A 16,045-nucleotide genomic window follows, 5' to 3' on the forward strand; every position below is an offset into this window, starting at 1 on the left:
ATAGAGTCTGAAATACATATAAAGATCAAATATTCTATTTTATAAAATTTATCTTGTACACAATATAATTTGTTTTTTTTAATATCATAAATGGATATTTTTAAAATGTGTAAATTTTACTAAATAGATATTAAGAATATATACATAAATAAATAAATAAAGGACATATTATAAAAAAAATAAAAAAAAACTACCTAATTTTAGAGTAAGTTACTCTCAAATCCTCATATATGATATAATTTACACTTTCATCTCTTTACTTGAAAATCAAATGATACGATCATCCTCCATTAACGTTTCAACTTTCAATCCTTCAATTAGTCAACTAAGTCAACAAATTTTATTAAAAAATACTAAATAGTTTATATTTTTCATATATATAAATAAAATTATACTATTATGAAATTCAATAATTTAATGACTTAAATTTATTTTTTAAATGTTCATGAAATACTATTTTTTTTTAATTTTGAAAAGTAAAAGAAGAAAATAAAAAAAATTATGAAAACAAATGTAATAAAAGTAAAACAAATTAAGCTGAATTTATTAAGCCATTGAATTTCTTAAAAATTTAATATTTTCTTTGTACTTATGTCAAAAATAAGTTTAAAAATTTGGTTTATTTAAGTCTTTTACATTACTAACACCAAAATTAAACACGGACGACCTAAGAGTAATTAGCTTCTAATTTAATTACTATTTCTGAATTCTTGTGCAAGACATATAGTATACAGTGTTTTTTACAGGACAAAATATAATTTTATATTCATTTTTATAGTTATCCCTATGTATGATTGCCTTATAGACAATGTTCAAAATATTACTTGAAAAATATAATAAGAGATGAAAGGATAACTTTAACCCAAAAAATTTACTAAATATAAAAACAAAACATCTAAAATAGAACATTCAAAAAAAGAAAGAGTAATTTCTAACGGTAGGAGTATATTCTTTCAGGTTCCTTCAAAGAATGGAGTATTCTATATCATCTCCTGCTTTCCTTCCTCTGTCCTCTACCTCTATCTTACTCTATTATTATACACAAATCCATACCATTTCTTTTGAAGGAAAAAACAAAAACAAGAACAGTGTCAAATTAATATGTACCCTCCTGCCGTGTCATCCACGGCAACAAATCATCTGCCGGCTCCGATGTTTTATCGAAGCAGAGAGACATCTATCGTAACAAAAGACGTGAAGTCTCGAGCTGAAATTTATCACGGGGACGAAAGTTGTAGAGACAAGTTCATGTTTTTGTTAGAGCAAATAGGTTTGCCAAATGGTCTGCTAACAATAGAAGAGATAGAGGAATTTGGGTACGTTAAAGACACTGGCTTTGTTTGGCTCAGGCATAATAAGAAGAGACATTATCATAAATTTGAAAACATAGTTATATGTTATGATACGGAAGTTACTGCTTACTTTGAGCATAACAAGATCAAGAATCTGACTGGTGTTAAAGCCAAAGAGTTCTTGATTTGGATTCCTTTGAGCGAGATTTATATCAATCATGCTGCTTCAATTACGTTCAAGACTCCGCCAGGTTTGTCGAAATCTTTCCCGTTATCGCTCTTCAAGTATGAAGCTATTATACCCCAAGGGAAAAATGAAAATCAAGAAAGTTGATCAAGTGAAAGAAGGCAATTAAACGAAATGAAACTGTAAATTTTCAATTATTCATCAAAAGTTCCGTCTAGATATGGTTTTGTTGATTAATAACCTCAAATCCTTACAGATAAAGTAGTGATTCTGTATCATATTTATGAATTTATGATTTAAGTATAGATTAATGAATAATGATATGAATTATGCAATGATAAAATAAACTATTTTAGGAAAATTAGTTCGTCGGGTACATGTAACATGCAGAATAGAGAAGAAAATATGCTTAAGCATACTGCTTGTGTAAGAATATGCAATTTTCAGATGAGTGCATGTTCTGTCATCTATCTCGAACACCTCATGCACATACAGAGCAATTAGTTCTGGAAAATGATGCGGTCTGTTTGATAATACACTAAACTAACTGATAGCTGAAATTGCACAGGCTAAATGTAGGAAATAATATGCATGTAAATGTAATGAAACAAATAATAACAATACCAATTTCAATGCTAGCCTCTGAAGAGGGAAATTTACGGAACACGTGAGAAAATTTATCCAAGCAGCCATTGAACAGAAGAACTTGTAATATATTACTAACTTAACTTGAACATCAAAATAATGATATCAGAAAGTTGCATAGCGTGACTTTGAGCAGAAATAGAAGGATAATTGAACATCAAAATAATGATATCAGAACATTGCAAAAAGTTGCATAGTGTGTATTTGAGCGAAAACAGAAGGATAATGTATCTGACTTCACTTTTGTACGCAATAGATAAAAGTATATAAATCTACAATAAGCATCCTGTACCATTGTATTACCTTGTTCAGATTCTGGAGGGCAAAACTATGCATCCTACACAAAATAATCTTACAATTAGCATCCTGTACAATCATATCACCTTTAATTATATGCTGAAAGCAAAAGGCTCCATCCAGCAAATCTTTCAATTTTGGATTGAATCTACGCGTTTAGGAATCACACCCCCAATCCTGCACGCGAGAGAGGGACCAAATAGTTTGGGTTAGAAAACAAATTAAAAATAATGTTAGAGATGGAGGCACTTATTGTAATAGTAGTTAATTTACCAGTATTATAGCAGTGTTTTTACTTAACAGGGAGCTTACCGAAGTGTAAATTTTACAATTTAAACATCTTTAAATGCAATCAGCATGCACAATATGGCACTCTATAATCTTTGCTTCACCAAAAGATTTTCATGGGAATTCAGGAAATTGAGAATTCCTCGAAAAGACATCTAACTAAGTTTGGTTTCTGCCTACTATTCTAACAGGTTTTGAGCTAAAGTACAGGAGGTTAATCATAAACTATATGTTAAGAGTAAAGACTAGTAGCATTTTATTGAGTACGAAGGTCATACCATTTTAGCAATGACCCAATGTCCATCAGCCCACTCTTGATGAGGCCTCAGTTCAGAATGTGCAAACTCCAATTCTTCTGTTGTCTTGAAGTCGACCTTATACTTGGAGTTATTGTAAACTTTGACGACCCGACCAACCCACCAGGCATCATTAAACCAAGCATCAACCGTCTCAAAAAGTCTGTAAGGATGCACATGCTGTATATCAGGAGGCAAAGGCCGTATGTCTGAAGCATTTGCCTGTTCCTTAAGGAAATCATTTCCATCGTCTGTTAATATACTGTCATATTGCACCTCAAAATTTCCATTCTCGATCACATTGATAATGGTTGCAGCAAACCAAGCTCCCTGGAAACCGACTTCATCACTCTTTACTTCCACCTTTGTCCCCTTGCCAAACTGAGCGTCAAGAATTAGCTCATTAGCATCCAAGTCTTTCGACTTTTCCTGCATTTTTAAATTGATTCAGGAGCTTAATAATAATTTATACATATGAGATCTATAATTCATGAATAAATTTGATCTACACTGTTATTCATTTGCATTTGCATTTTAAAATCATGAAAGGATTTACCCTCGAGAGCTTCTCAAAACCAATGTTTTCTACACTAAAGCCGCCAAATCCATAAATAATGGTATTAATTACTTATCACTGGATGTTCACAAATTTTTCATTTCATTTAACAAGACATCAAAAGAAATCGCTAGTCAATAGCCACACGTATAAGCATGTTAATGTTATATACCTGAACCCATTTCCCTTCAATCCATTCCTGGTGATGCCTCAAAGCAGAATGATCATACTCCAAACTTTCATTTGTGAACTTGAAATAAACTATATATCTAGATCCGGGAAGCACACCAGAAACCTCACCCTCCCACCACATCTCATTGAACCAAACATCAACCTTTTCAAACTGTTTAAAACCAGCATCTGATGGAATCGGAGGAGGGAAGGGCCTAATATGCTTGGCATAGATTATTTCTCTCAAGGGAGCACTTTCATCGTCTGTTAACAAGTTCATATATTGCACCAGAAACTTATCATTTCCTATGGTGCCAACGATGGTAGCACCAAACCAAGCACCAGGATAGCCTTCTTCATCAGTTTTGACTTCTACTTTTGCCCCAATACTTAACACTGGCTCTGACTCGCTACATCTTATCAGCAACCTTGCCTTTTTTGGTTTTTCGTCCATCGCAGGTAACACCGTCTCCTATCAAGCCCTCACAAACCAAGTAGACAATAAAATAAGAAAAAACCACATATGATATTAGAATATACCAACTAGTACTAGACATGCTTTACAAATCACCAGTGAATCTCACATTGAAACTACACTCCACCATAACATACACGGAAACGAAAATAAGTACCTATCACATCTCACACAAGAACAAATGCTCATCTTAAAATTATTCAATAAAATACCACATAAAACACAAAATAAGCAAATCCAAAAAATTACCAAAGAGCTACAAGATCGTGGGTTCTATTCCTCCCACTCCTACAAGCGCTACCTCTTCCCAATTATATAAAAAAAAAACAGTAAATTCAAAAACGTAAAACTCTAAGGATACAGAAACACACATGTTCAAGAAGAAGAGGCACCCATGAAGACTCGAGCCAATCCCAATCACGATGAAGCCTTAAATTACAATGCTCAGCAACAATTCCTTCACTTTTCCCATCAAACCCAACAACATAATTTTCATTCTCAAGTACATCTTTCACAGTCCCTTTTTGCCACCCGTTATCACAAAAAACATCAACGCCGTCTCCATTTCTAAAGCAACCGTTAAGCAACAGCCTAGGTGGCATAGGTCTCACACTACCCACATCAACAAACTCAGTAATGGGCTTGTGGGCCTTGGTGGATTCTTTTAGGGTTTCGTACTGGATCAAGATCTGGGTGGTTTTGGAAGCGGTTTTGCTCTTGAACTTCGCCGGTGATCGGAGTACGGTGGCGGGATAGTAGGTGAGTGTGTTTGGGCCATTTTCTTGCTTCGTGACTTCAACTTTGTCGCCTTTTTTAAATTGGGTATGTGAATGAATTGTCATTTTAGGGGAAATTGTTGTATAGAAACCCTAATTTTAGTGTGATCAGTGAAAAATCAGTGATAGCTGTAACAGAGCTAGAGTGGAGTACACTGCTTACTGGCGGGAGTTTTGCAAGCAGGAGGGTATTCTGAGATAACTTAACACCCATGGTTTTGGAGTTAATTACTGGCACTGCCATTATTTTATTAAACGGAGGCGTTTTGTAATATGATTATTGATTTGCAGATAATAAATGTCGCATGCATATGCCATTTAGGTCGAAAAATAGAAATGTTTATACAAATATGGTACGATCGAATCTTCAACCATCACCAAAACGACAACCATGTGGTCAAACGCGTAAGAGATTTATAGGATGACTTAAGGCAGTTTTTCTTTTTGTTTTTTAATCGGAAATATAGTTAGCGGAGTTAGCGGAAATTAATTGTTAGCATCATTGTCAAAACTGTGTTAATTTTTAACACAGTCGAAACAACTAGTTGCGGAGGTCCGCAACAAACCCGTTACCTCAAGATGGAATGGAAGTAACCTAGCTATTAGGCCAGAGCTTCACATGCGACTTGAGGTGGTTAATCTAATATAAAATAAATTATAAAATCACTCTTAAAATTAAATATTTTTGCAAAACATACCTCAATAAAAAATAAATATAATTTTTTAAAACTTTAAAACAATTTTTTTATATTAATATCTAAATTTAAAATACTCAAAAAAATCAAATCTTTATTTTACTCTCGTGAACAAACATTTCTCTTTCTTTTAAATCTCTAATTTTATTTTCATTCAGATCTTTTTCAATAATTTTTTTCCTCTTAAATTTGTATTGGTTTTCTTCTCTCAAATCTCCACTATCTCATATTTTTTTATTTCAAGATGATTCTTTTCTGTTGGCAACGATGATTTTTTTAGCAACGTTGACAACTTCTTTTTGTGCAACGATTAGTTTGACTTATTATGTTTTTTATCGAATAAAAAGATCGTTTCACATTCTCAACTTGGCACAGAGTATTAAAAAGTCGATTTTAAAAAAACCGGATAAAAAAATCTCAATATTTTCCAAATCGGAGCAAAAACCCAAACCTTTGCCAAACCGGATCAAAAATCTCTTCTCCCAATCTCACCTCCGAAAGTGAAACACACTCTCTATTAATAAATAGAAAAAAGTTTATAATAATTCTTAATATTTATTTTATTTTTTATATTGGTAATTTATATTTTTTTCAATTTAAATTGGAAAAAAAATATAGTTAGGATATTTTAGTCATTTTTTTTTTGGATAAAAGGATTTTCGTGATCGTCAAATTGAAGTTTAGGGAGTTTCTTGAGCAAAAATAAAATCTAGAAATTTTAATGATCAGAGACTCTAAAATGAGAGATGGTGGGTGATTTTAAGCCATTTGTTTGTATCATACTTACTTTTTAATTTGGTAGTTTTGACTGGTCACTCTTGCAATTACCTATTCCTCTTGTACCAAACTGTAACAACCGACAAGCAGTCCCAACAAATCAAGACAACTTTTCCTCTTTGTTTCTTTTTCCCTTTAACAAATTTTGTTTGAACAAAAGGCTAATTCTGGCATTCGAAATTATATCTTAGGATCAAATAAGTCACTGTTAACCTTTTTAGTTAGTTAGATATCCAAATTTTTGTTTTAAATTAGATATCTCAAACTTGTGTCTCGGGATCAAGTAAGTACGCATTTAAAGTATATAAATTAGGATACTAAATTAAGAAAATTTGAAATCTAATTGACTAAAAAGTTAACAATAATCTATTTAATCTCAAAACATAAATTTGAAAATCTAATTAACTTGAAAAGGTTAAAAGTAACTTATTTGATTTCGAGATATAAGTTTGAGGATATGATTGACCCTTTACTCAATTTTGTTTTGTCATAACTTTTCTTCATACATCATAATTTAGTAGTTTCTTTAGAGTCATTTTTCACTAGTTCATTAAAGTTTTTTTTTTCCTACTCTCAAACGTGCATTTACTATAAACAATATAAGATCGAGTTTTGTTTAGAATTGCCCATTTTATAGCCATTTTTCTATATATCTTCACTGTCACTTTAATTTCTTGTTAAAAAAATTATGAATCTATGGTAAGTTCACTTCATCACAAATATATTTTGCACAGCGGATCATAAGGTCATTTAAATTTAGAGAACCTTCTTTTAATTTAATCAAATTAGAAGCATATACCTACTGTTTGCTCATACGTATTCTTTTTCTATCTAATAACAGGTTCAAATTGAGAATGCATGGAACTTTTAGATTACTGATATAAAATACTTAGATTACTGTATAGAGCTTCCGAGTTTCCGACGAACCAAGCTTATATCATATCGGTTTTCATAACTATTTTGACTCCATCTTTAAGACATCTTTTTGGATCATAAGAGTATTGTAGATTGAATATTTACATGTATGATTATTGCAAAATTTACTCTTTGTTCGATACAATAAAAATATTATCGACATAATATGGTTTGAATTATTACAAATAGCAGATAATGAATGTATGTGCATTCAAAGTTATGCATACCTTTAATGTACCAGAGACTATAGCTTAGGCAGATTCTATGCGATCAGACAGCAAATTCAAGAGGTTGAAGCAGAACTTCATCATCATTCCTTTTATGCTTTCTTTTCTTATTGATGGAAAGTGGTCGAAGAATGCATCTAGACAGGCGGCTGAACGGATCCTGCAGACCTTCCATCTCATAGTGTCCAAATCGCCAATCTCTTTCGACGAAAGGTCGTTGAACAGGTTCATCAAGGCCTCCTGTTAAGAGAAAACAATAATTATCTTAATTCTAAAGTAGCTACACTAGTTGGAGGAAAAGAACGAAAAATTGCATTCTGGTTTGGAAAAAAAAATGCAACATTCACCTGCATACATAAAACCATGTTTATCAGTTGCCCGATAAAATGGTCGCGTTTGTTTCTCTTTAGCAGCTCTTTGGAGATCATTCCATGCACGAGCTCGGTCCTCACAAGTGATCTTACCAGTACTTGCCACCTGAATTTGAAGCAGTAATTTATTACTGCTGATAAAAATAATAAGAGGACATGACGAATGCAAAATTGGAGATCAACGATGACCTTGGAAAATAGATGGTATGATGGGCGTGGAATACGTGCAAGACCATTTTCACGATCCACTGCCACAAGTCCAAACTTGGGACCATATCCATCAGCCCACTCCCAGTTGTCGGAAATAGTCCAGAACAAGTAACCAAGCACAGGAACACCCTGTAAAGTAACCCTAGAAGTTTCAAGCATCATAATATAGAGTTTCAACGACTAAAAAGCTAGTAAGACTCCCTACCATTGTCATTGCTGCGTAAATAGCAAGTAAATGTTCCACCAGATATGGTCGACGAATCAGATCTGTTGCATCAGAAACTCCATTCTCGGTAATTATGAAGGGCACCTTGAGATGTTTGTATCTTTCATTGTATTGAAGCAGCATTCTAAATAGGCCATCAGGATATACTCCACGGCCAGATTCGCTGTACTCGTCAGTCTCCACTAGCTTCAGCCCAGCTCCAGAGACCACTTCCTGACAAATGCAAGTATCAGCAGACTAACGTGTGCAGATTGCATCACATTGTTCTTAAATTAGAAAACCGACCTGTCCGTAGTAGTTTATGCCTATATAATCAAGCTTGTCGGAAATACTATCCAAGTACGAGAAAAGGGTAAGCGAATTAGCCACAGAAACAGCAGCAACATCAAAGATACCATATGGCCGCATAAATGATACATGGTGTGCAACTCCAACTAATGAATTTGTAGAGGTCCTGAAAAAATTAGACAAATAAAATGACGAAGAAAAGTAATCAAACATTGTGAACTGTACTGAAGGTATTGTTGAAGCACATTGAGATGAGCATGTTAATAGTCCATTAACAAACAACATGTTGTATGTATTCATATGAGCAATAGCATTCCATATATCTGTGTTAATTTCCTATTTCAACAGCAAGTACAAGGGGAAGAAGAAAACCCCTTTTCATGTATATATTCATATGCCTTTGTATGAGCAACAGCCATCCAATGCATCGCCTGATTGAGAACGCCAGTAGGTAATGCAGAAGTGGCAGCCTCCAACATATCCGGATGACCCCCAGGCCAAGCACCCGCACAATAAGTTAGCATACAAAAGACATGAGGCTCGTTAAATGTCACCCAGTAATCTACCAACTCTGATACACTGTCAACAACAAGCCTGCAATAAAGGAATATGTTCAAGCACTACAAAATCACATAACTGAAGAAACCTTAATAAACTTTGCAAATCATGACATGAATAACTTGTATGACAGTGCTCTTTGGTTTCTATTGCTAAGGAAAGATAAGAACCAAGGCTGTGATGGATATAATAGATATTTTTCTATCAAGAACAAACGTGACATAATAATTCATTTTTAGAAATAAGTATCAAGAAAGAAAATGAAAAGCATTTGATAGAAAACTTACCTAGTGAAGTCCATGAAATAATCAACAGTTTTCTCAACCTTCCACCCACCATATTCACCAGCCCATTGTGGCAATGAGTGATGAAATAATGTTAACATCACCTTCATTCCATAATAATGAACCCTAGTGATGATCCATTTATATCTCTCAAGAGCTGCAAAATTAACCTGCAATAGATTATCATGCAACTTGAGTGTGTACACACACCTCGGCAAAATAATTTCCAACAGGAAAAAGTAGAGCATTAGGCTTACAGATTGCTTAACCCCATTGATGGGCTCCTCTGGCATTATTCGCGTCCAATCTATTCCCATACGGAAGACACTAATTCCAGTATCTTTAGCCAGCTTCAACTCCGTGTCAGGATCAGACCAAAATCTTAGTCTCTCCTCCCTAAGTTAATTCAAGCAATTAATTAACTCAAGTGAACTACTGATGATGCATAATTAGTGGATGTGACAACATCGACAAACTGAAGCTTACGGGTGGGGAACATTGTGCCATGCAGCTACATTATGATGGCATTCTGCATCTGGAACCTCATCTTCCGTGTTCTTTTCAAACCCTCTAATCATGGCTTCCATAGCTACCTTAAGATTCTTTTTCTTCTTTTTAAGAACTTCTTCTTTCCCAGAAATAGAAGCTTTTTGCGACCCACCATCACCGGCAGCTGAAGCCATTAGTGCATCAGCTGGTTCCCTATCCTGAGATGACTCTGATTTGTCACAAGGATTTTCTTCTGCAAACTGAAGCCAAGCATCGTTAAGCCTGTCTTCGACATGGGCTGGCGCAGTGGCCAATCCGAAGAAAAATCCATCTGTTTCTTTTGCTGAAATACACAAAACAAGTGCACCTTTATCACAAAGTCAATAATTAACAGAAATCAAAGCAATCACAAAGTACTCTCAATCCAAATACCAGCAAACATTGATAAAAAAAAAAAAAACCAGCAGACCAGCAAAATGAATTATTTCATCAAAACAAAGCAATCATGTCTAAGTTATAAGACTCCAAATAGGACTTGTTTCCAATGAAAATATCAAAATCCATAATAATTCAATAAAAAATAATTAAAATCACGTCTTTAATATTCTTTCATAATTTTAATTCTGTCTTTTATTTTTAAATATTTCTACAGAAAAATGTTAAAATAATTGATTCCATACATTCAGCTGAATTGGATTTTTGCATTTCTGGATTTTACATTCAATTTTTTTTTAATCATTTGGCAAGTTTTGGCAGTAAGCTACAGTACCACAAACAACCAAATGATAACAATAAAAAACAATTTAGACAATAATATAATAATTAATTGGACCAACAGTGTGTATTTTACACTAGAACTAAGCATTTTTTTTGGTTAATAAAATTCTGAATATCTCGACCGACAAATATATTTATATAATGTAAGTGCAGTAATTTATATTCTAAAAAACTTTGAGTACAGAGTACGTTACTAGAGTGATGGCTCTACCGTCAACATTAAAAGACGCTAGAACCTCTGAATCCTCATCAATTGGTGATTTGAAACGCCGGAGATTCTTTCTCCGGAAGCGCTCGAATGAGTATGCATTGGCGGCAACAGTCACCGTTGCCAAAACTCCGGCGAGCTTCACAGCAGTGAACAAAACTGCCAAAAACGCCATTTTCTAACACCAGTAGAAAAAGAAGTTGTAGTAAGCAATTTTAATCGGTTAAATTAAAGGAGATGACGTGGAGAAATGGTTGGTGTCCACGTGTTGATAATGATAAGTGTTTTGACTGAGTGATGGCATTGGTGCGTGTCAGTACACGCAAAGATATTTGAGCGGGCACGGCTTGTTTGATTTGCGAGTGTGAAGACAAGCGCTCAGTGTGCGAGTGTGAACGAGGTTTTTCTTCATTGGGAAATGAAATGTTGGCATTTTAAGTGGTCCAGGAGGGACCAGTAGTGAAAGCTGGTCCAGCCCATCTATATGAGCCAGTTTTTATGGGCGGATATGGTTTATGTTATGGGCCAGTTAATGTCAACTGGCTCGCTCTCGTGGGTTTTATGAAAGCCCATTCATGTAAAAGGTGATGCCATGGCCACATGTAAAAGCGAGCAAAATGTCCGACAGCACCGGTAACTTTCGTCCGGTTTGATTCAGTGATAAGTTAGGATGTTTTCGTTTTGATTTTATTATTCGATTTGGTTTTAACTTTGAAAAATTAAAATTAACCGAGCTGAACAAACAAAATATAAAAAAATAATTTTGTATTTGTTTTAACCGAACCGACTGCTATTCTATATTTTTGTTGGTTTTCATTTCAATTTGGTTAGAATTTTAATATATTTTTTTACGGCTGGTTCGGTTTTGGTTGAAGTGTAAGTCGATCAGTTTCGGTTTTCAGCTTGTCGGTTCAAGTGAATTCAGTTTAATTTTAACCGAACCGACCAAATACTGACCTCTAGCTATATGGACCCAGTTTAGATAAAAAAGTAATATTGACGGCATCATAAACAATTATATTTACAATTTCTAACACCATATTTTTATGTAGTAAATTAAATACGGAAGACTAGTAATAGTAGTATATATTTAAAAAAAATAAAATGATGACGCTCAAAGTTTATGTATTCAATAATTTATTTATTACTCATAACATTATCTAAACAAAAATACCTTGTGGTATTATTAAATTTAAACAAGTTCAATAAATTTATTCAAAAAGCTCTTGTAGTTTAAATTTTTCTGTCTATCCATATTATCAACTCCCATGAGTATAAATGGATTAAAAATGAATCTCTTGTGTAAAAAAAAGGCAATCTTGTTTTTCAATTGCTACATTAAATGTGGGAAATGGTCCAAATTGAAAATTGATTAAAAATCTCTCTTGAGAATTGGAATTACCACTAGTGGATAAAGAGTACAACAAAAGCAAAAGGAAGAGTAAATAGTGAAGAAGAGTCTATTAGCTCAAACTTGCATACCAAAAACAAGGACTTGACATATAAGAAAGGCCAATTTGTCTAAGCTTTTTCATCATTTCATGTTGTTTGTAGGCAAATTGAATTTTGTGGCCCTAATTACAATGACATGTCATAGCCATGGTCAATTTGGCAGTGGACCTATATCCACAGTACATAACTCCATATATATGAAAAATTATGCTATAGTTCAGTAATTATAATAATATGTATGAAAATGACTTCAATTTCCTTGATGTCAACAAAATATAGTTTTAATAATAAAATATGAATCAAACAAATATTAGTCTTCTCTTGTCTTCTGGTTAAATGATTTTGAGAGTCTCTATACTTTACTTGTATTTCGTTTTGGTTATCGTGTTTTTATTCGTTTTATGTTAACTAAAGTATAATTTAATTTTAAAAAATGATTTTCGGTCACTCAAATAGAAATGGTTGAGTTGATTTTTGATTGATTATATGCGTATATAATACATAAGATATAACTTGGTATATAATCGAAAATCGATTTCCACATACACATAATTTGGTAAGAAATCATTTAAAACCCTATCGATGTCACTATAATTGAAGTTCAATAACCAAATTGATGCGAATTAAAGTACAATAATCAATCTAATAAAGTACAATCATCTCCAAGATCAACTGTTAGGTTGTGGGTTCGATTCCTCAAATGGTATAAGCGCTGGTAGCAAACTGTTAGGTCGTGAGTTCGATTTCTCCCACAAACGCTCCCTCCTCCCCAATTATTAAAAAAAAACTGGCCCTTCTCTTCTCCTTTAATAACTTAATTTTATTATTCATCTCCTTCTGTAATTCAATTATCAAGTGATTAAAAAATCAAGCATCTCAAATGTTGACCTTATTGAAAAAATAACAAATAAAAAAAGGAAAAGGAATAAAGAGTCATTCGATCTTTAAACTTGTGATCCGACTCGTATATAATAAGCCTAATGTCTTAAAAAGACCCCGGCCTTTTAGCCCCTTTTCAATCTTACTCTGACGTTAAAAACTTATCAATTTTACTATATTTTATATTTTTGTGTTTAAATTGTACCAGAAATATTAAATTAACATCTTTTTTATTTGGAAAAAATTTAAAAACATTCTCCATGTCTAGAATATATTAATTGTATGTTTTTAAAATTTATTTAAATTTATTAAGAATTTAGATTAGTGTTAATTTGATTATGGTTTTTAGTTAGTTTTTAAAAATAAAGGACTTATTTGTACTTTTTTGAATAAAAAATAATTTAATTTCATCTTTAGTCTTAGTTAATTGAATGATTCATCATTTAAGTAAAAAAAATAACAAAAATTAAAAAAATTAGAGTACAATTGAAAACGGAAAACTTAAAAATGGGTAAAGTTGACAACTTTTCAACGTTGGGGTAGAATTGAAAAAAAGTCCAATTCAAAAATATAATAATAAATTACTCGCAGATTGAATCAGGCTAACAAGCGTTTCGGATTTATGCATATTGATGATTCCAGCCGTTTGTCAGAGGTTTTGAGATTAATGAATACGGTTTGTATTGGTTCCTATTTTATTAGGGCTTTTCGAGCTAAATACCCATTCAAGTCTGCTCCAGTGCAGTCTTCAGCTCCAGTTCACACGACAGCTAGAGTTGCGATGCAGAAGCCTGTTACTATTCCGTCGCTCAGGGATACGAGATCATATGTGCAAGTGGCCACTATTAACCCTATCACTGTTACACCGTCTATGATGGTGCAGCAATCTTTTCAGAATTCCGTCATTGTACGTATTTTGCAAATTCACAGAATTTTACATGCATGCAGCTACCTGCAGAAGAAAGGAATTAGGTTTTCCTCTACTTCTTTCCTTGGAGGTCATTACTTCATGATCAATTTCTCATCAACTGAGGACAAACTTTTCTTTCAAAGACAAGATTGTTCTGATTTTTTTGATACTTATCGTTCGTGGAATTCCAATTTTGTAGCTAAGGAACGGTTTGTGTGGATTAAAATTATGGGTGTTCCTTTGGGGGCTTGGACTGAAGCGTTTTTTGAAGCAGTTGGAAACCGATTGGGAAAGTTTGTTACGGTTCACCCGTTTGTGAATTCAAAGGAACGATTGGATGCGGCATATATCTTGATATCAGCAGGTTTTGAGAAGATTAACTGTTCTATTCCTATAATTCTAGGAGATCAATCTGCTTCGGCCACTATTTTTGAAACGGATAGTCCGGTTTTAATGACTGATTACCAAGATCTCTCTGATAACTCTGATACTACAGCGAACAGTGATGACTCTTCATCAGCTCCAGACTCTTTTTCAACGGCAACCCCTACCTGTTCTCCTATTAATACTATAAACGTTGTTAAGAGGACAGATCTCCCTTCTCCTGGTAATGTTTCAAGAGAAGTCGTTCCAGAAACTTTGCCAGAAGATGCTATTGATCAGAATATTGAGTATCCAGCTCTGAACCATCCGGGAATCACTCAGCGTAGAAAGACACAGTTAACAGTTAGTGACGTTAATTCTCCAACGGCAGGAGCATCTTCGGCAGAGGTCTCATCCTCTTTTAATAATGATTGCATTATTAATAGGAATAAACTTATTTCAGCTCAGATTCAGTCGAAGGAGGTGGAAGATGATTTTACTGTTGAACTTGAGAAAACATGGAACATTGGCGTTAACACAGGTCTATTCTCTGAGGCTAAGAAAGACAAAATTACATCTCTTCTATTCGACAGATTCTTCAAGACAGCAGCTACTGCTTCTTGAAGCTTTGCTTCTTCCAGGTTAAAATTTTCATTTTATGTCATACACATTTAATTGTATTTCATGGAATTGTCGTGGTGGTTTGGCTTTTTCTAGAAAGCAACGTATTATTCGTTCTTTAATTAGCAAGAATTCTTTATCTCTTATTTGCCTCATTGAGACTAAGAAGGAGATGTTTGATGATTTTCTAGTGCGTAGGCTCTGGCCTAACATGGATTTTGGTTATTGTTTTGCCCCTTCCATTGGAGCTTCAGGAGGTATCATTTGTATTTGGGATAATCAGGTCCTCTCTATTCTCTCTTCTTTTATTGGGGATAGATGGATTGTTTTGGATTTTCTGTGGTGTTCTCGTCCTATTCGTCTTATATGTGTTTATGCTAGTAACTGTTCTACTGAGCGTGCTACCTTTTGGCCTATCATTCTGGATAAAATTGTGCAGGATAAGATGTGTGTTCTTATTGGGGATTTTAATGAGATCTTTTCTCCTTCTGATAGATTAAATTGCGTGAGCTTTTCTGCTTCCATGCAACTTTTTGCTGATTTTATTTCAGGGTCTAATCTTATTGATTTGCCGCTGCAAGGTCGTCTTTATACTTGGCAGAACTCCTCCTCGAGTTCCAAAATTGACAGGTGCTTCATTTCAACTGATGTTCTGATTGAGTGGCCGAATTGCTCCTTGTCAGCCTTGCCCAGGAATTTTTCTGATCATGTTCCGCTTCTGTTCAGATCAGAGATTAAATCAGATTGGGGTGCTAAACCTTTTAGGTCTATTAATGCTTGGTGGGAGCATAAGGACTTTGAGTCTTTTATCT

At 33.8% G+C, this 16,045-nt stretch overlaps 3 protein-coding genes across 3 annotated transcripts; 1 reads left to right on the forward strand and 2 right to left on the reverse strand.

The window, feature by feature from the left end:
- Positions 1 to 978: 978 nt before the first annotated feature.
- Positions 979 to 1,949, forward strand: LOC126667931 (uncharacterized). The gene has a single exon (XM_050361083.2). It carries the CDS (start codon positions 1,102 to 1,104, stop codon positions 1,624 to 1,626), a length of 525 nt encoding a protein of 174 aa, XP_050217040.1. The 5' UTR covers positions 979 to 1,101; the 3' UTR covers positions 1,627 to 1,949.
- Positions 1,950 to 2,303: 354 nt separating this feature from the next.
- LOC126667929 (protein AGENET DOMAIN (AGD)-CONTAINING P1) lies at positions 2,304 to 5,208 on the reverse strand. Its single transcript, XM_050361081.2, has 4 exons — positions 4,579 to 5,208; positions 3,734 to 4,204; positions 2,988 to 3,434; positions 2,304 to 2,598 (listed from the first exon to the last, which is right to left on the reverse strand). The coding sequence occupies exons 1-4, from the start codon at positions 5,047 to 5,049 to the stop codon at positions 2,578 to 2,580; spliced, it is 1,410 nt and encodes a 469-aa protein (XP_050217038.1). The 5' UTR covers positions 5,050 to 5,208; the 3' UTR covers positions 2,304 to 2,577.
- A 2,248-nt stretch (positions 5,209 to 7,456) lies between these two features.
- LOC126668995 (beta-glucosidase-like SFR2, chloroplastic) lies at positions 7,457 to 11,202 on the reverse strand. Its single transcript, XM_050362270.2, has 10 exons — positions 11,012 to 11,202; positions 10,021 to 10,366; positions 9,792 to 9,930; positions 9,538 to 9,704; positions 9,065 to 9,286; positions 8,690 to 8,858; positions 8,384 to 8,617; positions 8,158 to 8,307; positions 7,945 to 8,074; positions 7,457 to 7,837 (listed from the first exon to the last, which is right to left on the reverse strand). Exons 1-10 carry the CDS (start codon positions 11,181 to 11,183, stop codon positions 7,641 to 7,643), a joined length of 1,926 nt encoding a protein of 641 aa, XP_050218227.1. The 5' UTR covers positions 11,184 to 11,202; the 3' UTR covers positions 7,457 to 7,640.
- Positions 11,203 to 16,045: the final 4,843 nt, after the last annotated feature.

This window comes from Mercurialis annua, linkage group LG2 (genome assembly GCF_937616625.2).
Source record: "Mercurialis annua linkage group LG2, ddMerAnnu1.2, whole genome shotgun sequence".
Lineage (NCBI taxonomy): Eukaryota > Viridiplantae > Streptophyta > Magnoliopsida > Malpighiales > Euphorbiaceae > Mercurialis > Mercurialis annua.